Raw genomic sequence first — 25638 nt, 5'->3', positions numbered from 1 at the left:
ATAACTCGCGTAAAATTTGTAGAATAGTAGAAACATTGTATAAAGAAAGGCATGTCGTATAAAAAGCTTTTAAAATTTCTAGGCACACGTTTTTGTTTACATAATTTTGAGGCATCTAATGACATTCATATTATGCATGCACGTTGAAGTACGTGTAGCTTTTATAGTATTACATTTATGGTTGTGCATATTTTATGAGTTTTTTTCTGCTCTTAAAAGCAATGAATTAATTTCAAAAAGATGGTGGTGACTTTTTTAAGCACTTAGATTCCTCGGTAAGATCTCTGGGCCAGAATTGTACTAAAGAGGTAGAGCGCCGCATTGATTATTCCCAGTATCTAAAATGATATAAAACAATGAAAGTTATAAAATTCGATATTAAAAAAAAAAACAATATCTTACGGAAGCAATCATGTAGGCATCCTTCAGCGATGAGTAGTACCGTCCACTGGTGACATCCGACAGCAGAATAATGGACGAGGTGAGTATCAAGATGAAGCCGATGGCGTGGTAGACCAGTTCGTAGATGGTCTTCGAGATGATTCCCCCGGTGCTCAGAGACACGAGACACGACGCCAGCAGACAGAACGTCCCTATGAGGAAAGCCACCGCCATCAGCAGGAAAAACAGTTCCGGATTTCCGCTGGCATAGACGGAGTGGTGCCGGCGCATGTACCATGCGACGATTCCCACATTGACGGCACCGATAATCTAGGGGAATAATTTGAAATGGTTTAACCCATTGTCTGTGTTCTGGAACATACAAGCAGACGTAACACTTAGAACAATGTTATTTAAAATCAATCATCCATTTCACACCATCAACATCTAGTTAGCATGTTGCACCAAGCACTATTTTTTGCAACAAGACCCCCTGAAGGCGCTACTGTTAGGTTTGTAACATAGCGTATTTAAATTGTTCGTTAAGGTTAAGTAGCCCGTCATTCGTTTTGCCAACAATGATGAATTTTCAGCGTGCATTTCAAAGTGATAAAACTCAGTCTTGATAGTTTATATTGACTTGAAAACGTATCATCATACGCGCTAACATGCATAAAGTATGCTGATACTTTTTCAGCTGTGTCAGTGCAAAACCAACTGACTTTCATTGATTCGAAATCGTGAGATGAATTAGCAACAATCATCAACGGTGCATACAAATTTCAATGACGGCCTACTTCGCCTTAAATGAGTGGTCGATCAATATTCCATCTGAGTTACATCTGTTTGTCTGTGTTTTAAATATAATATAGATATTATCAGATAATTACCAGTTGAGCCAGTTTCAGCAATCCAGCAGTCGTTTTCAGATAGCCAGTGTTGAGAACCAGATGCGAGGTACTAGTGGTGGTGGTTGTCGTCCGAGTTATAACGACTGAGTGCGACATCTTGGTGTTTCAGCTAGGAACTACGCGGTGGTGAGTTTGCTGCAATGAAAGAAAAAGAACGACGCCTGTGGTGAATATACATACACTATACATGCTTCGGGGCGTCCAAACGAATCGCGACGGAGTTGGCGCGCAACGGCTGTCCAACATCAATCTCATAATAACAAATCTGAGAAGCTGTGACCTGTGGGAAACTTCAACACGAGCAGAATATACACAATTTTGGGATGCTATACCGAGAGAGAAAGATGTCGATTGAACAAGTGTTCTCCCGGAGCAGTGTCCCATGCGCCGTCGTGTGCGTGTTTCACGATGCCGAGCGAGGGTGAAGAATTTAGGTCAAATTGATGTGAATGAGTGCAAACAGCTTTGACATGTCACTCTGGAATGGGGGAAACTCCCCAATTTTATTTTGGTGATGATGCGGATAGTGAATGAGAATTCGGATGAGTAATGAATACATGTATGGGGTTTCATAGATGTCCATACGTAGGTATTCGTTACATTTTTGATCTTTTTAGGAAGTGCGTAGAAGGGGCCACGAAAAGCTCACATCTATACAACTACTAGATTACTGAAGCACAGTATTGCTTGCTTCACAAAGAAACTTTAAATTCTAAGATAGAGTTGTTTGATATTTTCAATACAAAGAAAAGCGAAATAACCCATTTTACGAGCCAAATTTATGGATGAAATCTTGCAGGATGGGCATAACCCATAGAAGTAACGTCAATATCAGCAATGTTTTCATTCCGTTAAATGGTTCATTGAAATAGGATATTAGACTAATATTGATGTTGATGTTGCTCTTCCTCTTTTTAGGGAATTTGTTCTATTCCAGGCACTTTTGATTTAACCTTCATCCAGCCAACATACTTTTCACATACTGAAAAACACACTAAAATGTGCGTACCATTTTTGTTTCTGGATTGATTTTGTAGAAATTTTCAACTTCCCAAAAACACTTCTTATTTATGGTCCGGACAACTTGATAATATGGTCTCTAGATTTATTCCGGATTGTCTTGGGTACCAAAATTGGCCAAATCAACCATTCAACGAATGTCTTAAGGTGAAACATCTCGGCATCCAAAGATGGCCGGCACAATGGCCGCCTTGTGCCCCTACTAACGTTTTCAAAGGCACAAAACTGGAGAAATAGTTGACAAACGATCTGATCTTCTTATTTTAAGCTTTTTGCTAGTGCACAAAGCCAAAATAAAAAGTGCACTGTTGTTGGATGCTTTCTTCGTGAGATTTGTGCCTTTGAAGTTTTAGTGCAATCTTAGAAGTTGATTCCAAACTGTTTCACCTTAAGACACTGATGAGCTAGAAGGTTGGTGTTTTGAGCAAAGTTGTTCAGCACGTCAGAAGCTATCAAGGGCGGTGAAAAGTATAACCCTGGGTGGCTCCAGTTTTGTAATCTCTTTAACCTCAAGAGATTTATGTACCGGAAGTTTGGTAACTTAGGCAAAGTTATTCAATAGATCAAGAATTATCTGAAATGGAAAACTGAACCAATATTCACCCGCTAGATGGTGATGCAATTGAAATTTTCTCATATCTTCCGTAATATTTGTAGATGGCTAAAATTAACAACTAATAACAAAGATCAATAACATAACAACAAAATCACATCAATATTTTTTTTAATTTCCAAAAGTCTTCATATTCGATAAGTTTGTAGTGAGAGCCTTTTTCCTTATAAAATATAAAAATTTAAATTATTTTGTTTACATTATGCCATTCAAATAATAAATGAGAAATTGATCAGGATCTTTAATATAGCAAAAAATCTTCCCATATTTTTTAATTTGCAGTATCTGATACATCACATACATATTTACTGTAGAAAATAACCTACTAGCGGAGTATTTCTTAATCAGATTTTGCACTGCCAGATTTACCGTGTCCTGATGAAAAACTTTGACGAAGATAACAACTTTTTTCCTTATCAGGATCCAGATATTTTGAAAATTTAAGTGAGATTGTTATTAGCGCCACCTAGTGGATAAATTCCCATTCAGATTTTTCACCACCCTTCATTATGTTGATGAATAACTTTGCCTAAGGCATCTAGCTTATCAAGATCTCAAGATACAGCAGATTGTTTCAAAATTTTGTTAACAGCAAACAGATGTCTCACTGTCAGATCGCCCTTGATTTGAACAACGTTGCCCAAGACATCTGCCTTCTATCTTAACTGAATCTCAAGATATAAGTAGCAAGATGATGAAAATTTGTAACTAGAACCATCTAGCGAATACATGTTCAATAATGTAAATTTGTCACTGCCGAGCTTTGTCAAAACCCCTAATATCTAGTTTTTCCGGATCTTATGATACAGAAGCTCGAAGAAAATTTGTTACTAGGGCTGCCTAGTGAATAAATCCCCACTCAGATTTGTAGCCGCCAGATAGCCCTTAATCTGCAGTACAAGTCAGGTGATAATACCAACCTTATAGCTTATCCGGATCAAGAGATATAGGAAATTTGTTATAACCAACGCCACCTAACGGTTGAATTCCCAATGCAACTTGTTACTATCAGAAAGCCCTTGTCCTGCTGACGATTGTAGAAAGCTTGACATTTGTGCCTGCTATCTGATCAATCGCTAATCTAGATTGTAACTTCCAGATAGCATTTGTCTGCTTAACAACTTTTCCGTAGATACCAACATTCTAGCTTATCAATGTCTTATGATATAGAAGATTTAAGAAAAATTGTTACAAGCGTCACCTAGTGGATAAATTCCCATTCAGGTTTGCTACTGCCAACTGTAACTAGCATCACCTAGCGGATAAATTCCCAGATCGAACTGTTACTGCCAAATAGCCTTTGATCTACCGAGAAACTTTGTCGAAGACATCAACTTTCTAGCTTATCAGTAAAGGGTGATACGGTCAAAAATTGGTCAAGGGAAAATGCGTGTAAATTGGTGAAATCATGTATTTAAAAATTCAAATTATGTTTCTTTTCCAAGTTCAAGCAGTATAAATTTCAGGAAAAATATTCAGTTAGGCTTCCGTTTTTCCAAATCTGAATTTCCGGGCTTTTTGCTTGACACCTGGCATCATATTTTGTACAGCCACCTTGTCCACTTTCTTCGAAGCAGGACGCCAGTTCTTTTTGGTCATCCTGAGGTTCCGCTTGACAATATATCAATATTTCTCGATTATGCGGAGCTCTGGCGTGTTGGGAGGGTTCTTGTCATAGGGCACCACCTGTATGTTGTTGGCGGCGTACCACTCCATGGCCTGTTAACCGTAATGGCAAGATGCCAAATCCGGACAAACCAGGTCGGAGCAACCGTGTTTCTTCAGGATAGGCAGTGGACATTTATTCAAACACTTTTTCACGTAAATTACTCGGTTGACAGTCCGGGTTGCTATGAAAATGCTACTTTTCTAGTCGCAGCTACAGATGGCTTGCCAAACCAGATATATTTTTTGCAAACTTTGACAGTTTCATAAGCTTGAAAATATCTGGTACCTTCCTTTTGCTGAAAAAAACTCCTGTCCCGGAAGCTGCTTTGACGTAGGTTTCATCGTCCATTACCACATAATCAAGCTTCGTCAGCATCGCCGTGTACAGCGAGAAGCTCGGATTTTTGAGGCGCCCGAGAAAAATTTTGGTATACTGCTCTTGTTTCTCGGACGGCATTTTTTCAACTGAATACTGAATTTCAGAATCAAAATAGGAGCAACATTCTACTAATACACCATTAAAATGTGGGCAACATTTAAAATTTAAGTCACATTTGAATTAAATAAAATATCTAGGAAACTATGAAAAAATTTCTGACAATTCTTGTTATTTTTATTTATCGTTAATAACAAAAATGTAATGGAATCTACTGATAGAAAAGTTTGGCTAAATAAATAAAAAGGGGAATTCCTACTTGAATTCACAAATATGTTGGATACTTTCAGAGAGAACTTTGTAGACATTTTCTTTGAGATGTTTAAGAAATTTTCCAACATTTCCAAGCAGATTCATATTATAATTCTTTGGGATAAGATGCTGATAAAATTCGTCGACGGAATTCTTACAGAAGTTGTTGGTAAGTCACTGGAGAATCCAAAAGTTCAATGAAGAATTTCAAGAAGTTCAATAACAGAGTTTAGGAAGTAATAACTGACGTATTTCTATAGTAATTCAAGATGATATTGATGAAGAAATGTTGCTAGAACGTCTAAAGGAGACAATCCTTTTGATAACTAGGGCATAATCCATAATGAAAAACTTCAAGGCCAGACAAGAAAAAAAAACCATATAAAATTGTAAGAGACGTTTTAGATTTTTTTTTTGTGATTCCGTCTAAGGTTTTTAGAGAAGAAATTTTCCTAGATATTTTTTTAAATTTCAACAATAAATTTCTCAAAGATTTCTGTATTCAAATTGGCATAATTTGGTCAAATGTTATCTTATAATTTTTTTTACAATGAATAATTGGAAATTTCTTCAACAAAGTTCATCAAAATATAGGAAAACGTAGCCTGATAATTATTTTAGGAATTTTCATCATATTGATTTACACAAGATAACACTGTTCGACAAATTTTTTTTTGGATTGATCATGGACGCGTTTATATGGGTCTTGAAGTGCAAAAAAAGTATAGAAAGAGGCCGTTTTCAAATGATTTGCAGCACCCCTGGATTATTTTTTGATAAAGCTTGATAGTTTGGCATTTTTAATCACAAAAAGTGTAATAAGCAAAATATCAATATCTTTTTAAATTCAATTATACAACCATTGAATTTGTCAAATCAATATTTTTTAGCACTGGATGACCATTTCAGAAGAATATTGGCATCAATTTTGTATATGAATGAATGTATTTCTGCTGAGAGTTCATTAGACCAACCAGCCCATATAGGTAAATATAACAGACACATAAATTTTCCGTAGTCGCCGTATCCTTGTTGAAATCAAATGTGACTGGATTCCATTGCTCATTGCTTTATCTAATGGAGCAAAGAATAAAATCCTAATCAAGCTTCTTCTTGAACCTATAATAATTATAATTATGAACCAGATGTGTGAAATAGAAAAAAGGAGTATTTATATGGTGCACATCCTCACGTACTTGCTTAATGATCGTTAACATTCCAAATTCATATATAAAATAGATGCCAATATTCTTCTGAAATGATGCACGTTTCCCTGAAGTCATCCAGTGCTAAAAAATATTGATTTGACAAATTCAATGGTTGTATAATTGAATTTAAAAAGATATTGATATTTTGCTTATTACACCTTTTGTGATTGAAAATGCCAAATTTTCAAGCTTTATCAAAAAATAATCCAGGGGTGCTGCAAATAATTTGAAAACGGCCTCTTTCTATACTTTTCTTGCACTTCAAGACCCATATAAACGCGTCCCTGATCCATCAAAAAAAAAAAATTTTTGTCGAACTGTGTAAAGCCAGCAAGATATATCAGCTGTACCTTCATAAATAAATCTCCAAGATGTATAGTTAAAATGAGAAAAAAAATACCTCGAATTAATCCACCAACTGTGATAAGATTGATTTAAAATTAATATTGATATTACTTTGGAAATTCTTTAATTTAGGAATTATGTCAACAATAACTTCGCGCCTTTGAGTACTCTTATAAAAAAAAAAAAAGAAATTGCCTTGACTTCCCTGGGCATAAAGTACACGAAATACGAATGCGAAAATGGCAACTTTGGCAAAAAACGCTCTCAGTTTTTTTTTTTTTTTTTCGGTGTTGGGATTTAAACCACTGCGACCATGAGTTTGATCTATTGTGGTATACCCCTATTTAATTTGCATTCTTTCAGGACGACGAATTACCATTTGGGGTAAATGCCGTTGACTGATGATGCGAAGTACTCCAATCCGGTATGATTCTTAGAATGAAACCAATAACCAGATTGGGATTTTCTAACCAAATTTCAAAAGGGCTTAAAATGCCCTTATTGAAATATTGTCTTCTACGTACATATAACGCTGGACAGTCACAGAGCAAATGTTGTGAGGTCTCTATTTCACAGTCACAAAACCGACAGACACCAGTTTGACATCGATTGATTTTATTCAAATGATATCTTGTCGGACAATGTCCTGTGAGAAGTCCAATAAGTATGCTTAAAGATTTTTTGTTTAAACTTAAAAGTTTTTCCGTAACGTTTTTATTTGGAGTTATGAACAGTTTTGATTGCCTTAAGGTTTCTGTTGCAATCCAGTTTGACTGTATCATTTGATCCTCCCATTGTTTCAATTCCATTTGTATTAAACATTTGGATACACCGCAGAAGGGTTCTGGTCCTATGAACTGGACACTTGACCCTCTCCTTGCAAGTAAATCCGCTTTTTCATTACCTTCAATTCCACAATGGCCTGGTACCCAGTATAAATTAACCTGGTTCTTAACGGACAATTGCTTTAGCAGTGTTATGCATTCCCATACCAGTTTTGATTGGCTTGTGAATGATTTTAAAGCTTTCAGCGCCGCTTGGCTATCTGAAAATATGCAAATCCGTGCATACCTGTATTTCCTTCTCAGACACAAAGATGCACATTCTAGAATGGCATAAATTTCTGCAAGGAAAACAGTGGTCCATCTTCCCATTGGTATTGAAATATCAATACCTGGTCCTGTAATTCCAGCCCCGGTTTTATCATTCATTTTTGAGCCATCAGTGTAGAAAATTATCGATCCTGGTGAGATATTCGGACCCCCTGATTCCCATACTTGGCGGTTTGTTTCAACCACGTTATATGGTATATCTAAGTTCATCCTATTTTCCATCCAGTCTTCGTTCATTACTACCAATGGATTTATTGGAAAATCTTTCAGTATACTGAGATGCCCGAAAAGATTGCCTTCTAAAAATGTATGAGTTCTTTTCAGCCTTAGAGCACTCTTTTCAGCTTCCTTCTGTATATATTGATGTAGCGGAAGTTTATAAAGAGCTGCTTCCAAGGCTTTTGATGGTGTACTGTGCATTGTTCCTGTTATGGCCATGCAGGCTAAGCGTTGCAACTTTCCAAGCTTTCTCTGGGCCATATGTTGTTTTGTTTTTGTCCACCAAACTAGTGAAGCATAAACTATTCTGGGTCGTACTATAACCGTATAGATCCAATTAATCATTTTTGGTTTCAGTCCCCATTTTTTTTACCAAAAGTTTTTTTTTTTTACTCACCCATAGAGCATTTGTGGCTTTGAGTATTACCTGCTCTAAGTGTAAGTTCCAATTGAGAGTACTATCTAGTATTACTCCTAGATATTTAACATTGGAAGAATATTGTAAAATACATCCGTTTATACACAGTTAAAAATAATGAAGATTACACGTCATGTAAACTTCATTTATGCGATGTAAACATGACGTCATGTAAATTTAAGCCTGGAATCATGTAAACTTGTTTTATATGTCATGTAATCACACAGAATCCTGCTAGATTACATGACATATAATTGAAGTTTACATGACATGTCATGTAAATATCCATTATATACCACGCTCCAATTATGTGCATTATATGTCTCAGAAATTTACACGTTTCGTTCGAACTGTGTAGTCAATTTTTTTAAAGTAATCTTTCTTCTGCGAGTAAACGGCACCAAAACTGTTTTTGATGGGTTAATGTTCAACCCTTCATGTTGACACCACTGCCAAGTACAGTTCAATGCTGATTGCATTCTGTCAGTGATTATATTATCAAACTTTCCACGAACTATTATTACCACATCATCTGCAAACCCAATAACTTCGAAGCCTTTTTCTACTAGTTTAATGAGGAGATCATCAACAACAAGCGACCACAACAAAGGGGATAATACACCTCCTTGAGGACATCCCTTAGTGGTTTTTATTGTTATTGAAGATTCTCCCAATTCAGCAGATACTTCTCTATCATTCAACATTTTCATAATCCATATTTTGATACAACGATCGAATTGCCTTTTCACCATACAATTTTCAATAGATTTATAAGACGCATTATCAAACGCACCTTCAACATCCAGAAATGCCATAAGAGCTATTTCTTTCCTGTGAAGCGTGGATTCTATTTTTGTAACCAGTTCATTAAGAGCTGTGACTGTAGACTGTAGACGCTCTCAGTTATTAACTGTGGAAGTGATTATTGAACACTAAGCTGAGAAGCAGGCTCTGTCCCAGTGAGGACGTAATTCCAAGAAGAAGAAAAAGATAAAACAAAATTTGTAAAATAATCTGTAGGAACATTCGAAGGCAAAATATAAGAGAGAAATTACTACACGCACTATAAACATAGTAATTTATGCTGAAATTCCATGGTAATTTTAAGAATGGGCGTAGTCAGCTAAAATAGTAGTTTTTACTACAGAATTTTTTCCCGTGTAGGAGGATTCTCAGAATAAAATCCCGTAAGCTTTCCTATGTAAAACTGTTAAGAAACAGCAGCAAGAATTTTTAGAATATTCTAGGAGCTTCACGATTTCTCAGAACTAGAATCTTGTAGCTCGTTAACTTTTGAAAAATATTACATGGGACCTCACCGAAAAACCATAGGGGATTTACGGAAGGCTTTTTTTCAAGAATGGCTGTTTATTTTTTCTAAAATTTCTAGGATGCTGAATACTTAGGGGTATTCCAGAAGAATAGAGAACTAAGCTGAACGAGGAACCAACAGTCTAAGGCCAAAATGCGGATGCTGAGTAATCGATGGACGAGCTTGGCAGTGTCGAAAGGAGCTTGAAAGTCAGAAGAAGTACTAGGTGCAGTTAGTCTGGGGTAGCTCCAAACTAGAAGGAGCTCGGCAGCTAGAAAAAGTTTGGTGCCCGAAGGAACCTAGAAGCCAGATAAAGTGCAGTGGCAAATGGTGAGGTTCGGAACTGGATAATGAGGGGAAGAATTGTAGTATAGGTGCATCACACACTTGTATTACTGTGAGTAATGGTTTTCGAACTTCAGTTTTTTTAAAGGTGCTGAGCAGTATGCGATATCAATCAGAAGCCTGCAGTAAGGGGAAAGTCTCTCTGTGTTCTGCATTATTTCCAAACTGGGGTCATTTCTTATTGTTCTTTTCTAGGCAATGAGAAACGAATTCTATGACTATTGCAGGTAATATTTACGAGCGTCTAATCATCTATTTGCGGATTTCAATGCATTGATCCGTTAGGAGACCATGAATAGTTGTGGCAATCGCCAACAGAAACGAAAAGCGACGATGAAATCATTGCATGACCGTATCATACCGTGATAGCGGCAATTGGGTGGTAGATAAAGCAGAGATAGCGTAATCCAAGATCATGTGCAGGAACCCTGTCTCAGAAGTAGTAAAGCGCTCATACGAAGGTTCTACGATCACTAGAACTGACAGAGTTTCCCTGAAGCAGTACACCCAGGTGTTGGATGTGCTGACCGACAAGATTATCTGAAGAACGCTGGTTATCATTGGAGAAGACTTCAATGTGTGGATTGTGGAGATCAGCGCTAGAAGGTACATCCTGTTGAAAGCTCTGGCAAAGCACGACGTAAAGCATCGCTAGCACATTTCGCAAAGAAAGTCAGAAATCCATTATTGGCGTAACCTTCTGCAGCTCATCGTCGATGAACTAAATAAACAGGTCAAGATTGCACTCAAAGCGACCATCAGGTTAACCACTACAGCATAGGCCAGGAATGCTGCAAAGCATGGTGTAGATGTAGAAGGAATGTATCCGAAATAGAAGACGAATGATTTTGACAAGCACCTTATCGTCGATGCACTCCGAGTAGGAGGTGATGCTTCAAACATGAATTAGAGATTTAAAACAACTGGCGTACTGACTGGTAGAACGAAAACTTAGCGTCCTCTGGTAGTCTTAAGAGCTAAACGACGCCTTCAGGAAGCTAGATCGAAAGTCGTCATGGAAGAAGATATGGTCACGTTTCGTCTGGACAGGGCCGTGTTCAAGCGGAAGATGATGACGATCCAATTCGACTGCTATAAAGGGCTCATATAGCTGTAGCGCTAAACGTGTAGCTACTCAACAAGGCCAAGCTAATGGTCGTGGGTTCGAGTTCCGCCGGAAACGTGAAGCAACAAAATTCGGTTTGGTGGTGAATGCGTCAAAACAAAGTAAATGCTGATGGGCGGAACCGAGCGCGAAAGAGTCTGCATAGGAGGTAGTGTTACGATTGACGGGGATACATTTGAGGTGGTTGATGAGTTCCTCTACCTCGGATTCTTGTTAACGGCTGATAACAACGTTCATCATGAATTACGGAGACGTATCATCGGTGAAAGTCGCGCCTACTATTGGCTTCAGAAAAATTGCGGTCAAGAAAGATTCACCCCGCACTAAATGTACCATGTACAAAATATTAATAAGACCTGTGGTCCTCTATGGTGGTCCTCTATGAGAGGATTTGCAAGCACTTGAAGTTTTCGAACAGTGCGTGCTTTGGACCATCTTTAACGGTGTGCAGGAGAACGGTGTGTGGCGTCGAAGAATGAACCACGATCTCGCTAGACTTTTCCGTGAACCCTGTGCCCAGAAGGTGGTGAAATCCAGAAGGGTCGGTTGGGCAGGGCACGTGGCACACTACCGGACACCAACCCTGCAAAGATGGTGTTCGCGTTGAATCCGATTGAAACAAGAAGGCGTGGAGCACAGCAAGCGAGGTGGCTTAGTCAGCTGTAATAGAATCTGCAGAGCGCGGGCCAAAATCGATGTTGTCGGGACGCAGCTATGGACTGAGTATAGCGTAACATCGTTAACGTGTTTTTATCGAATTAATTGATGTAACACCAAGTAAATAAATAAATCATTGCAACGGCACTATGTTATTGTTTAATATTAAAATCAACATCAGCACATACATTTCGACACAGTTAAACATTCAAAATTTAATCTATCTAACGAAAATTAGCCAAACCGTCTCCATAATGTTGTTCGGTACTGCTCCGCACTCCACTATGATGCTACGTATTTATCACCCCTCGTCGACGATGACCACACGCCGCTCGATGAGAGCCAATCATATTTCCATACCTTTGTTGATTACATTGTTTGAATGGATAAAATTTCACACATATGGACTTGCAAATTCGTCTGTTAAAACCCCGACCATGTCTCTGATATCTGGTTACCGCAAAAGACGATCAAGGGAAAGAACACCTTGACATGGATGCCCTTACAAGGAGTGCACGTCGCGCCGCACAATACGCACGTTCACTCACTCACTCACTCACTGGTGGATTGAAACGAGTTCCTAGAGTCTGCTCACGAGCCGGTATTTGTTTTGTTTTTTTTTTCGATTTGACCCTCTAAAAACGAAGGAAGGTGATCGCGTATGATTGGACAAATGTTTTGTACCTATATTTTGTATGCACTTTGCAGCCGGTCCGATAGCTAGTTAACAATTTAAGCAGAAGCGCTCCAGTCAGGTGTAACATGTCGTCTCTCGGTTACGGATCGTCGATCACGTGCAGCGGGAGACGATTTGAACTCGCATGTAGTAAATTGAGGCAATGAAACACTATTTCTCTGAATATGAGCTCATCTAGCGGAAGAACTGGTTATGATAGCTAAGGAATTCGTTAAAGGACAGCCGGTTGGTCGATGGCCTTCCTAGAGACGGTTTGGTACGTACAACGCTGTAGGGAGAGAACCATTTTTCTTCCGGACTTGTGGTTACGTATCAGACAGAAGATACCTATATTTGCATTTTTACTCACGCTGGAAGATGGAATGTGAAATGCAATCAGTGGATTGCTGAGAATAATTGTATGGTTGCAAACACTGAGTAAACACTTTGCAAACAGCACAGGATAAAGGTATTAATAAACTTGCTTGCGAAGTGACATCATTTTGCAAAATTGTAATCATTTGCGAATCAAACCATCATCGGCGTAGAAAGTGGGAAGTGGTTAAAGCAAACTTCACTGATATTTTCATGAGCTCATATTTAAATTTTAAATTTAAAGCCGTACGCTGATTATACATTCGGTCTAAATAATGTGTAATATCTAAAAACTATCCCAGACATAAACTAAATTGAGCGTGCTTTCAAACTGGCTAGCAAGTTTTCGAGCTTTTTCGCAATGAGTTAGTAGTAATTTGTTTTTCTCTTTCAAGACCTAGGGCAAGGGTCCAAATGAGAAATTATAGTTTTAAAATGATTGTTTCCTAATTGAGTAAAACGCTTTTTTAATTTCTATTTGCAGATCCTGCCATTCAATTTTCATAGCAGGATCAGGAGTGCGTTGAATTGCCTTCTCCTCACGTTTTCAAGACTCATCAAGACTTTAGGATCATCGTTTATAATCACGGATTCAAATTGCAATTGCAATGTCCCTTGCTTCAGCAATGGAATTTGTTTATGTTTCAAGAACATTGACAATATTAAGTTTTGTACGCAAAGATATGTTAACAGTAAGATTACTATCGATGTATGTGACATATGTATCCCAGTCGGCTTGTAAATAATAGAAAGTGAAGCTGATAGGATTGAGAATCGCTTCATGTGATATTTGAAGTATAACAGGTACATAATCAGAATCAAAATCAGTATGCGTAATCAGTTGGCTACAAAGGTGACTAGAGTCGGTTAAGACCAAATCAATCCTAGAATTTTGATGAAACTCCAACACATACTACATCCAATCAATCATTACGATAAAAAAAAAGTTTGGATCTCTTTTGATTTTGTATTCATGTTTCGAATAAGTTTTATTAATAACTGCTATAAGTATATTATAAGCTCTCAGAAAATTGAACAGCTGGTCCTCTTCACAATTCAAAGAACGATCTTTCTTTTTCAAAATATATAAAAAATAATATTAGGATCCATTAGAGAAACGTAATTCGATAACGATTCTGTTAGTTAATTTAACACCAACTTGGTTTGCTTCAGGCAGTGGATTCAACTCTACAAGATTAACAAAAGCTTTCGACATTAGTATGAACAGATCCACTATTATTTCTACCAAAATTCGTTATTTAAGTATCACTCATCCTTGGTGAAAATAATACGAACATTTTCCCATTTACCACTTTGACAGATTTGGGCCATTTCATTCGAACTGTCCGTTCCCGATCTGAGAACATAATATTAATTACCACCTTCGCTTTCAGACATGGGATGCCCCTCCGCCGGCCGCTTGGCGGCAGTGACCCGTAGCCCGTCTCGCCACATTTCACCCGTCAACCCCTCCCCTCGTTACAACGTCTTCGCACACCCTATGCATAAGAACAAGAAACTCGAATCGAACAAAACACATACAGTAGGGGACAATAAGTTTGTAACTTTGTCAGTTCTCAGAACAAAATGATCAACTTTGGTAGGCTAGATCTCATGAGACCCGTCAGGTATTGCAGAATTCGTTCTCAATTGAATTCGAAGCACGATCAATGCAAGTGAAGAAAAACCTCGCATCTGTATCGGTCCGTGATCGGCAATGCTTCACAAGTTTTAACAAGCTTGATAAATAGCAGTAGCGAAAAAGAACCCCAAAAAGTGAGCGATGATAAAACCCATTTTGTCGTTTATTTACCATTGCGAGTAGATGTTTTACACTACTGGCATGATAAACAATCCTCCAACATACGATAGCGATAGTGCCCCCCAGGTTTGGAGTAGATGTTTAGATGGGTCTTATCATGCACTGTTAGCCCCACGATATAATCAGAGCTGTAATAGTGGATGATAAACAGTCTCTCATGATGTGTAGCAGATCATGATTATTACAGAGAGTGATAAAGGAGAGATACTCTCAATTTTCTCAGAATTCAACCCCTGCTCTAAGCATATTCCTAAGATATATTTTGGGCAATTTCTTGTGACATAACGACCTGTTTCCCTGCTCGTAGGTCGAAGGTGCTTAATGATTTTTAATGAATTTCTCCAGAATAAAATATTAGAAATTAATTCATTGTTCAAGTTTTTCAGGTTTTTAACCCAGGGTTAAAAATCTCGTTAACAAAGAAAAAACTGAGAAATTTTCGAAAAAAGCTCTGAAAAAATTATCCAGAATGTTTTTCATAGATATTTGGATAAAGTTTTCCAGCAAATTCTAGAGAAATTCGAAAAATGAGAGAGAGTAATTTCAAAGGAAATTTCAAACACCTGATGAATTACTGCAAGGATAGATAACAACCAATAGATTTCTGAGATAGACCTGCAAAACTTTCTGAAGGAATTCCATAAAAATTATCAGACGAAATCTATGAAGAAATGTGTCTAGAAATGATCGAAGGAATAAGAGCAATACTTGCTATAGTATTTCCTGGTATGAAACCTAGTATGATCTTTTTTGCAGAATCCATTTTACTTGACAAATGTTTGGAAGAACTTTCAAAAACCATCCATGGATGATGGATTAATATGATGAATTCCTGGTTGAATTTATTGAGCATCTCCTGAAGGAGTTCTCGATAGCGTTGCTGGTATAAACACAGGAGAAGTTTTAAAAACGAATTCCTGAGAGAAATAGTAGATAAGGTACAGTGAGGGAAGTGTATCAGTGGGGTAAGTGGATCATTCGTCAATATTAAGCATAAATACTTGAATTCGTTTTAGGTTATATTCTTACGTCCACACTGATACTTTTGCAAAACTGGTACTACATGTACACTAACACAACCAAACTTGTTTGCTGCAAAAATTAATTAATTTCAAAATTGTTTTCCCTCAATCAAAAATCCATTGTATCTTTGTCTAAAATCGAATACTATTAGTTTTTCGAAGGATGGTAAGCATTACAGTTTAAATTGAATGAATTGTAATGAAAAATATGTGATTTTTGTAAATAAATACAGATATATTGTAGATGGTACACTTACCCCTACTTTTTAATGGGGTGGGGTAAGTGGATCAAGTATTATTATCATTTATTGGCAGACTGCTTACGAGAATTTTAACAAGTTTCAATGTCCGCAAATGTTGTTTTACTTTAATGTTTGTCATTCCCAGCTTAATTTTGTCAAATTGACCATAGAGAATTTGAATTAATCCACCTAAAAGTTTTTTTTAGCCTTTCTGGTAAAAAATAAATATAAAAGTAATAATATTCAAACTCACACGAAACTTTTCGTGGTTTATCTGAGCTGAGTTGCAAAGGAGCAAAGTATACTAATTCTCTAATTGAAAGCATATTATCGTACCTTTTTTGACCATATAAATTATTCTAGACAGATGATACAAACATATTCATAAATATTATAAAAGGTTTTGCGGTTGTTTTTCAAAAATTAATGTAATTAACATTATCAAATTACGAGTTTTTTTTCGAAAACATCGTTAGGAATAATCCTGCAATACTTTTGTAAAACTTATGTGTATAAATGGATGAATTTTCTCAAAATTGTTCTAGTAACAATGTTTTTTTGTTGTTCGAATTAATGTAAACTAATGTATACATATTTCTCAATATATTTTGATTAAATAAAGATTATTTTTTATGTTAAAGTACTAAAATAACAAAGTTAAAGTACCACTAATAACAAGAACGAGAGTAATATCATTCTTACTATACATAATTACATCAAATTTGTTTTGAGAACAGATTTTTTCTGTTGGTGATCCACTTACCCCACCATGGTGAGGTAAATGGATCATTTAGCGCAAACTTTTAAGTCCCTTATACTCAATACATAACAATCAGAAAAATCGAAATAATTGATGATTTGAAGTATATTGGTCCCTAATTTTCTATCCACAGAAAAAAGTTTGAATTACATTATTCACGTTAGCTGTAGATAACAATGAAGTTGATTAATGATTTTTCTGTATCCACTTACCCCACGGTACCTTATATTTTTAAGAAATCTCTATGAATTTATTTTCAAAAATCGGTTAAGGAACTCCTTGAGCACTTGTCTTGTATGTTTTCTTTGGAAACTCTGGAATGAACCTTTGTGGAAGAACACCTGTAGGGATTTTGGAAAATTCCCTAAAGTAACTACGAGAGAAATCGGTGGATGAATTACAGCATTAGTATCTAGAGAAAATCCTGCATCTGTCCATGAAAAAAAAAACAAAGTAATTATATGCAACTAACCGGAGTTAGTAACTATTCTCGGAGCAAATTCTCTAGAGAGATTACTGGGGATCCCTTGAAGTATTCTACCAATATTTTTTCAAGAGTAATAAGAAAACATAAGAACCAGATAAATAAACGCGTAAGAACCTTAGAGTAGCTTTGGAGTTTTTGGAATCTTGCCGTAAAATTCACCGCAAGGAAAAAATACTTGAGTGACTTTTTTAAAGACCAAAAATGACCAAAAATGATGAATTCCATTGAAAAAAAAATGACTTATTAGAGACACATTAAAATAGTGACCAAGTCTCTTGATAATTATCCGCTACAATATTGAAAGACAAAACGCTACAATGTTGAAAGACAAAACGTCGAATCCCAAAACGTCGAAAGGGACAAAACGTCGAAAACGATAAATTTTCTACTTTGTTTGAACAGACTTCTTTTTTCACATCGGTAGCGATTAAACAAAACGAATTATTTATTCTTTCAGAAGTGAAACAATCTTCCAAGAAATTTCGTTTCTTTAAATTTCTTTCTTTTCGGCGTTTTGTCCTTTCGACGTCTTATTCCTTCCACGTTTTGTCGAAGCCCTGTATGAACTGAATTCACAGATCATCGACACGGATGGAGACACCATCTTCTATGATGGCAGATGCTCAGGGCTTAGATGGATCGAGCCCGGGACATCCAGTCTGCTGTCAATCGCTGCAGTTGATGTAGGGCATGTCCAAGGTGTGGAAATGTCTTTTTTTTAATTTTTGACATGCTTATATTGGTTTATGGATCGCGTTTGTTTCTAAACAACATGGACTTTTAAGGAGGGTAAGACGGGAGGGTTGGGACTTTGACCACGTTCTACAGGGAATTTCGCGTATTGAGAAGATCAATTAAACACACTAGTATTGCGGATAAGTGAAACATAAAAAACGTCTTTATTCTTCGATCTTTTCAATTACAGTAGTGAATGACAACCAAAAATAAAACGCGCCAACAAGCTGATTCGAGGGGCATCTCAATACTTTTCCAGTGTACTACAATGTGAAGGATTTGACACTATTATTACTCCAACAGGAAGGAGAACCAATCAATTTATAAGCAAGTGGGAACACCACAAATTTTAAAACAAAAAAATTTATTACGTAACGCTAAAAATGAAAATTGTTGACCCCTTCCCCCCTCCGTAACGCTTTTTGTATGAAAAAAAAATCAAATTTGTGTATGAGCCGTAACGCTTGAGCCTACTTCCTCCCTCCCCCTAGAGCGTTACGTAATTTGTGGATGCCGCCTAGATAACAGAAATATGACGATAGGTCTTCCGTGAATGGCTTAATTGTTCGTGTGGGGAACAGGGCTGCTAGGAGATCTTTTTTCAAAGAGTTGTTCACTATATCAATAAAAGTGTTTCAGGTTCAGGCGTGCTGGCGATTCTATAGTAAAATCTGAGGAGATGCCTTCATCAATTATCTCATTATTCGCCCCAACGAATTTGTAAAGGATGCTTAGAGTAATTATTATGGATTTCATCGCTACTATCTTTCAGGTATAAGTCTGAAAATTTTCCCATTTTCTTTCAGCTTTTTCATATGTTCAATCATTCATTCATAGTTTTTCTTCCAGTAATTGGTCGAAAAAAAAATCATCTAATTTTTCAAGTCACCTCATAGTTATATTCAGGAATTTCCTTAGAATTTAATCCAGAGGTTATTTCTGCAGACTTTTTCCCATGTAAAATTCCAATGAAATTTTTGAAAGTTCATTGTTAATTGACTTTTCTAATGTTCAACCAGGTTTCCAGTAATTCCTTCGATCATTCTCTCAGCGATCCCAACCTATCTTTCCTTAATGAATTCCTTTAGAAAATACAGCAGGATATTTTACTGGGACACTTTTGATTATTTTTAAAATAATTGTCTAATTATTTAGAATATTCTTCAAGACATCGTTAAGAGTTCACGAGTCCTTCAAGAGTTCATCAGCAATTTATATAGAAGTGTTACCAGAGATTATTTATTTATTATTAGATACTGGGTTAACGGCTTACTATAATGGCTACCGCTTCTACATCATATGCATTGGCTCAATGCCTGGCCCGTCCCTTGCTTGTTTTTATCTTCCACTCATAATCTATCCCAGTTCATAGCATTTGTGTTTCCCTACGATCCCATATTTCCATCATTATAGCACACCTTTTCTAACGTCTGATACATTGGCAGTCTGCTTACCCAACAGCAATCCTCTCTGCCATAAAATTACCTCCCCTACACTTTCCCACATGAACTGGCGTAGATGCAGAGGTATATCCTACTATGGGCCAGTTTTGTTTGCATCATCAATACACCTCCCCCCCTTCATGATTCACGTATGAGCGATTCACTGGTTTCCATGATCACAATGGAACGTGAAATGGGTGGATCCGTGTATAGGTCCATTGTTGCCTGAAAATAGAAGATCACCAGCACATTGAGAGTGTCCGTTAAACCCAAGAAGTCGTCTGGTTGATTCCTTGTGTCAGTACAGCTGATCTGGCAATTTTGGAGTAGCAATCACGGGCGTTCAATCAAGCCGAATACATACATTTTGAGAACTTCCTTGGCAAATTTCTCAAAGAATGTCTGGTGAAATTTTCCCTGATATCTTAGGAGGGATCTCGGAAGTGCTACCTGAAGAAATTTCTGGTTGAAAATATTGAAGAAATTCAGAACGTTTTTTTTTTTTTCGAAGAAACCTTAAAAACTCCCTGGATTGAATTGGCCTTAACAAAAAACACGGAGGAAATTCTAAGGCAATCACTGAATGAATTTCTTGAGAACTTTTTTTCTTGAGAAGTTTCTGCAGGAAGCTTTGGGGATATGTGATATAAATGTGAAATATCTGAAATAATGTCTGGCTTTCTGGTTTTCCTTAAAAAAGTTTCAGGTTGAATTCTTGAATGCATCTCATATCTTGGAGGTATCTTCTTCGTGAAAGAATCATCTAATGAAAAGCTTCAGGATAATATCTGAAGGACACCTTGGAGAAATTCCTAAATCAATTTTCAATGAAACCCTCGGAGCATGAGTATTGATTGCCGTACAATTCGTAGTATCTACTCCGTGATTGATCAGAATAATCAGAATTGCACTAGCAATCAACAGACGGAGCTTGGTAGAAGCGTACCATCTTTAGAGAACAATTACGAGAATTCCAAACATTATAAAGTCAATAACAGCGCCGTCTACGTTGTTACGGTCATCAAGGAAGGGAAGGAATGTTAGTGTGACATTAGTTGTTGCTTAAGACCGAGTATACCTCTGCATCTTTAAGTTTGTCATGGAAAGGAGTTTTTGTTATTAAGAAGGAGTAAGAATCTACACAATCTCAATTTAAAGTCGTCTATTTAGATAGATGAAGATTGAACATGAAATACATACATAAATTTTACAAATAAAAAAAGAGGACAGTTTTAAAGGAATGTTTGTATGGCATCAATTATTACTAGCGACTGAGTAGGGTTTCAATGCTAGTAATGGACCCCTTAGTAGCTGAACTTTATTCTAGACGCTTTTCCGCAATGATATCTCAGACGCATGTACGTTTTGTGGAGTCTAAAAACAAATTCAATGTCTTTACTTCATAGTAGGTTTATGAAACATACAAAATCATTCGATTTTTCCAGCGAAATATGCATTTGAAAAACTGTTGCCCGAATGCCTATTATGGACCCTCCCGGGGTCCATAATAGGATTGTTTACAAATTTGACGTTGCGTATTATGGACCCTCCATTTGATTCCCATGTAATCCGGCTCGCTGCCGACGAGCCTATTATGGACCCACCTGGAAATGCCTATTATGGACCCTCTTGTGTGGTTTCATTTACAAAACTGTTCAAATATCTGTATTTATGCGTCTCAAACCAAATATTTTGCCTGAAACTGCTGACTAACAATGTAATCGAAGTTGCCCCGGTGGATTTTCATAGGAATAAAGTGGCTTTGAGTGTTAATTTTATGTTTTTCTGTGAGGGGGTCCATAATACGCAAAGGGTCCATAACCGGCATCGACTCCCTATATCTAAGCATCTTTATGATTAACACAGCAAAAAGCTTAAGGATTTAAGAATTATATCATATAGATTCAATTTGATAAATCAAACAATTCTATAACATGAATCAAGATAGTCCTCATAAGTCTATAATGGAAACGTCGACACTTCTTGTGTTTAAACATTTTAAGTTTTTTTTTCTGTGCTTACAAAACAAGAGAAAATTTATGTGAATTTATATATGAAAAATTTGAAATCTAAATTAGAGCATGCCGACACTTGAATATACATAACATATATACCGTATTCCCGATAAAGATGTGTATTGACATGTTTGATTCTTTCATAGTTGAAATAGAAGTATGAAACGAGCTCACCAATTGGTAATTCATGGAAAGAGCAGCTACAAATTTCGCCAATTTCGTCACCTTAACATACCCATGGGCTGCCGAGACGCGAAACTCAACTTGATTGCGCGGGCCTTCTCGAAGCAGTGCCCGGAAAAAAATACGCAAATTGAGAGGTAAAAACAAAAACACGATTCCTCGGGCTTTCTCAAAGTACTCTCAATTTCAGATGAATCCCTTGGAGAAACAAACTACTCAAAGTCATACAGGTCATAAGGACTCAATTATAATAAATTTCCTTCTATAAATGTATCATCGAAAGTGAAGTGAAGTGAAAACTTATGAATTATAGTGTTTCGAATTACATAGGGTGCAGGGCACTTTCATTATTCACTTTGGCATAAGGGGTTTTTCCGACCGAATTTTCTGAAACTTTGCAATACGACACAATGCAACAATTCGATACGACACATATTGTGGCCAAATATGAACTCAGTAGCTTTCAAAAAAATTCCACTGTCTCCAATCCACTGGTATCAAAAGTGCCAAGAATGGGATTCAGACCTACCTCCGTTTTGAATCTAATTCCGGACACTCCATATGGGAAACATTTCACAGGAAATGTTTCAATATTTGCCAGTCAAAATTCCCCAAATCAAATGCACGTTTTAAAAAGCATTTTCCATAGATGTATCTAATTTAGAATGCTCCACAGCCTTAGGCGTGGCGAATTTAATTGATGATTTGACATTTCTAATTATGATTTTCATTAGCTGTCCGGAATTCTAATCAGTGTCTGGAATACGAGACAAAAGTGAGGAAGCGTCTTTAATAAGAATCATGAAGAGGCTACACAAATATATTTATATGAATCTTTCCCAAGCTTGATAATGCAGAAGAATCTTACTGAATGATATATTTAATGCTTTTTTTATGAATGACCTCATTGAAGCCTTAAGCGTCCTTAATATGAATCAAAGCGGTAAATGACGCTAAACATAATCATCTAGAGTCAGTTTCAGCGTAAGCATGGTAAAACAGAAAGAAAAAAAAATATATTTTGTAAAAATTAACTCAGATCTAACCCTCTACAGTTGACCATTTTGTATGATACATTTAAAAAGCTGCAAATCTATTGTCCAATACTGTTCATTTGGTGGAGCGACCTCCACTACTTTCTGCGTGTTTACAGAGTTGCTGTTGCTGCTGTTGTTGCTGTTGTTGAATCGTGCTCGGCGGATTCACGGTGGGCGGGTGGCAATGTTAAAAATAGCGATTCCGTCGACCACAACTCTGACATCACTCTTTCTTGGTTGCAAAGTGTTGTTTGTAACACCGTATTCTTGCCTTGCACGGCCCGAGCTCACGAGAGATTTGGGTCAAGAGAATTTAGAATATCGCTGGATTCCATCTTGGATGAAAAATTTCTTGCGAACCGCCAAATGAATCATTTCTTTGCATTTTTGAGATCTCTTCAACTGATAACCTCCAGTAATTGAAACGGCATGTTCTAAGTACGATGCAAAGTAACAGATAAGCAATATGTCACTCCTGAAGAATTCACTGATAAGACGTAGTACTCGTTTCGCATTACACTGCACCACTTCCCAAGAACACTTAGAACGGCCATTCCGGTCCCCTGCAGACACACAATCTGGGTACACACCTTTAATCAGCAAATTTTTGCCTTAACTGGAAAGGGAAGCGCGGGACGGAAGTCAAGCAACCGGAACGGAACGGATCGAGAAAAACTCGCGCGCGCGGAAGAACACACCCGAAGCGATGCACTGGTCAATTGAGACTGGCTGACTCAATCCGGTAGGTAGGTGACTAAAATATTGAACGTGAGCTGAGCTCGAGCAAGCGAATCGATTTGCGTTTGGTGAGTTCACCAGCGCGCTGCTTCTTTACGATTGTGGATGTTGCAGAGTGAATAAAATTCCGATTAATTCACAGAATGATGAGTTTTGTCAGTATATTGCTGATGCTTATTCAGGGCTACGTACTCTATCGATGGATTTACTAGACTAAAAACGCTAATGGTTTACCGCTAGAAGCATTACTATGCGATGCATTATAATAGAGTTCACAAGTCTACTGCATGTAGGAACCAAAAAACAAACTGCATCGTTGTGGAACAGTTCAAACATGTTGCTTGAGTTGAAGAACAAGAGCAGTTAGATGGACAGATACAAATCCAAACCATGCTGACCCCAACCCATAAGTTGGGGCCAAACTTCTAAGGTTATAGAGTCATATTTGAACAAAAAAAAGGTTTTTGAATATTTGAAAATTAATTATAGATCAACTCCCTCTAACCTATCGATTGTCGCAAAAATTTTTGTAACGCGAGTAGTCGCGCGAGTAGTAGTACTTAAAGTCGGCTGCACCAAATTGCTTCATTTTTTCACAACATACTCTCATAAATGTATTGTTTCAAAGAGTGAGTATCCGAATACGATTAAAATTCTGTAGCCTGAGAAATTAACGGGGGGTTGTTACGGGTCGGTCCCCAAGGAATTTTGGTATATCTTCAAAATCAGATGACCAATGATCTATATCGACACAGATCCTAAAACTAGAAGAATTTTTTGAGAGCTTGTGAAAAAATATTGAAAAACAAAAAAGTTATAACGATTTGAATTTGAATTTTGCGGTAAAAAATGAAGCTTAAATATAGAAAAGCCATCTTCGACAAAGTTGTTCAGAAAATCAAGAGCTGACAATCGGAGGTCATTCAGATACGGAATTTCAACCAACAGATTTGAAATTCTGTCACCAGGTATATTGAACTTTTGTTTTGCAGATATTCCAGAATTATGACTACTTAGATACAGTGTTGACCAGACTCATTTCCCCGAAATTCGAATTGTGAAGCCATGAGCTGTTATAACTGTGCGTTGTATTCCTGAGATGGAGGGGGAGGTGATTGGGCTTGAGTGTTGCACATGGGATCCGACAGTTTCGATCTCGGTGGGCCGCAATTCAAGTTTCTATGAAATGATTCGCACTCACTCACTCACTCATTTCATTTCACTGAAACTTGAATTGTGGCTCTCTAGGATCAAAATTGATCGATTTTATGTGCAGTACTCAAGCTTAACCATCTGCTTTTCTATCTTAGGAGGATAGAGCATGGTTGTAGCAACACTGCTTAGATAGATGGCGTTTTCAGCAAAGAGCAAGGGCAATTACTTATGGCCAGTTGATTCAAAATGTTGTCACCAGGTAACGCCAGTGAGCATGACAAAATTGTTTTGCAAATATCTCAGGAACCAGACTACTTAGAAAGGTGGCGTCTTAGGTAGAGTTGTTCAGTAGCTCAAAGGCTGTATTTATTACCAACCTTGATACCTTGATGGCTACAGCATAGCGTCACGCCATTACCGGGCGTATTGTAGAGCTCCATCTTCGTCGGTCTTGGGCGAAACTTCTCCAGTTGCCCCGAACGTTTAGGGTCGCCAGGTTCTCTTCCACTGCGTACAGCCAGCGTAATCGTGGTCTTCCCCGAAGCCGCCGACCTCTACCTGGTTCCCTGCTGAATATTATTTTTGCATTTTTTTCTTCCGACATTTGCACTAAGTGACCAGTCCACTGAAGTCTGCCGTATTTTACACGCTTGATAATATTCGCATCTTTGTACACTTGATACAACTCGTGATTCATGCGTCTACGCCACACATCATTTTCGAGTTTCACACCTAGTATTGTCCGCAGCACTTTACGCTCGAAAACATCGAGGGCTTTCTGGTCTGACTCTTTCAACGTCCACGCTTCGTGCCCGTAGAGAGCCACCGGAAGAATCAATGTTTTATACAGGGCGAATTTTGTTTCCGTTTGCAAGCTGCGGGACCTAAGCTGGTTACATAGTCCGGCCCTATTCGCAGCCGCTACA

The 25638-nt window shown here is 37.4% G+C and overlaps 1 protein-coding gene across 1 annotated transcript; it reads right to left on the bottom strand.

Moving 5' to 3' along the window:
- LOC5572008 lies at window positions 1-23563 on the bottom strand. The gene is made up of 4 exons (XM_001660064.2): window positions 23410-23563; window positions 1272-1427; window positions 403-711; window positions 1-338 (listed from the first exon to the last, which is right to left on the bottom strand). The coding sequence occupies exons 2-4, from the start codon at window positions 1386-1388 to the stop codon at window positions 264-266; spliced, it is 501 nt and encodes a 166-aa protein (XP_001660114.1). The 5' UTR covers window positions 1389-1427; window positions 23410-23563; the 3' UTR covers window positions 1-263.
- Between the last annotated feature and the right edge of the window lie 2075 nt (window positions 23564-25638).

Source organism: Aedes aegypti, chromosome 1 (genome assembly GCF_002204515.2).
Source record: "Aedes aegypti strain LVP_AGWG chromosome 1, AaegL5.0 Primary Assembly, whole genome shotgun sequence".
Lineage (NCBI taxonomy): Eukaryota > Metazoa > Arthropoda > Insecta > Diptera > Culicidae > Aedes > Aedes aegypti.
This window is presented reverse-complemented; position numbering and strand designations above follow the sequence as displayed.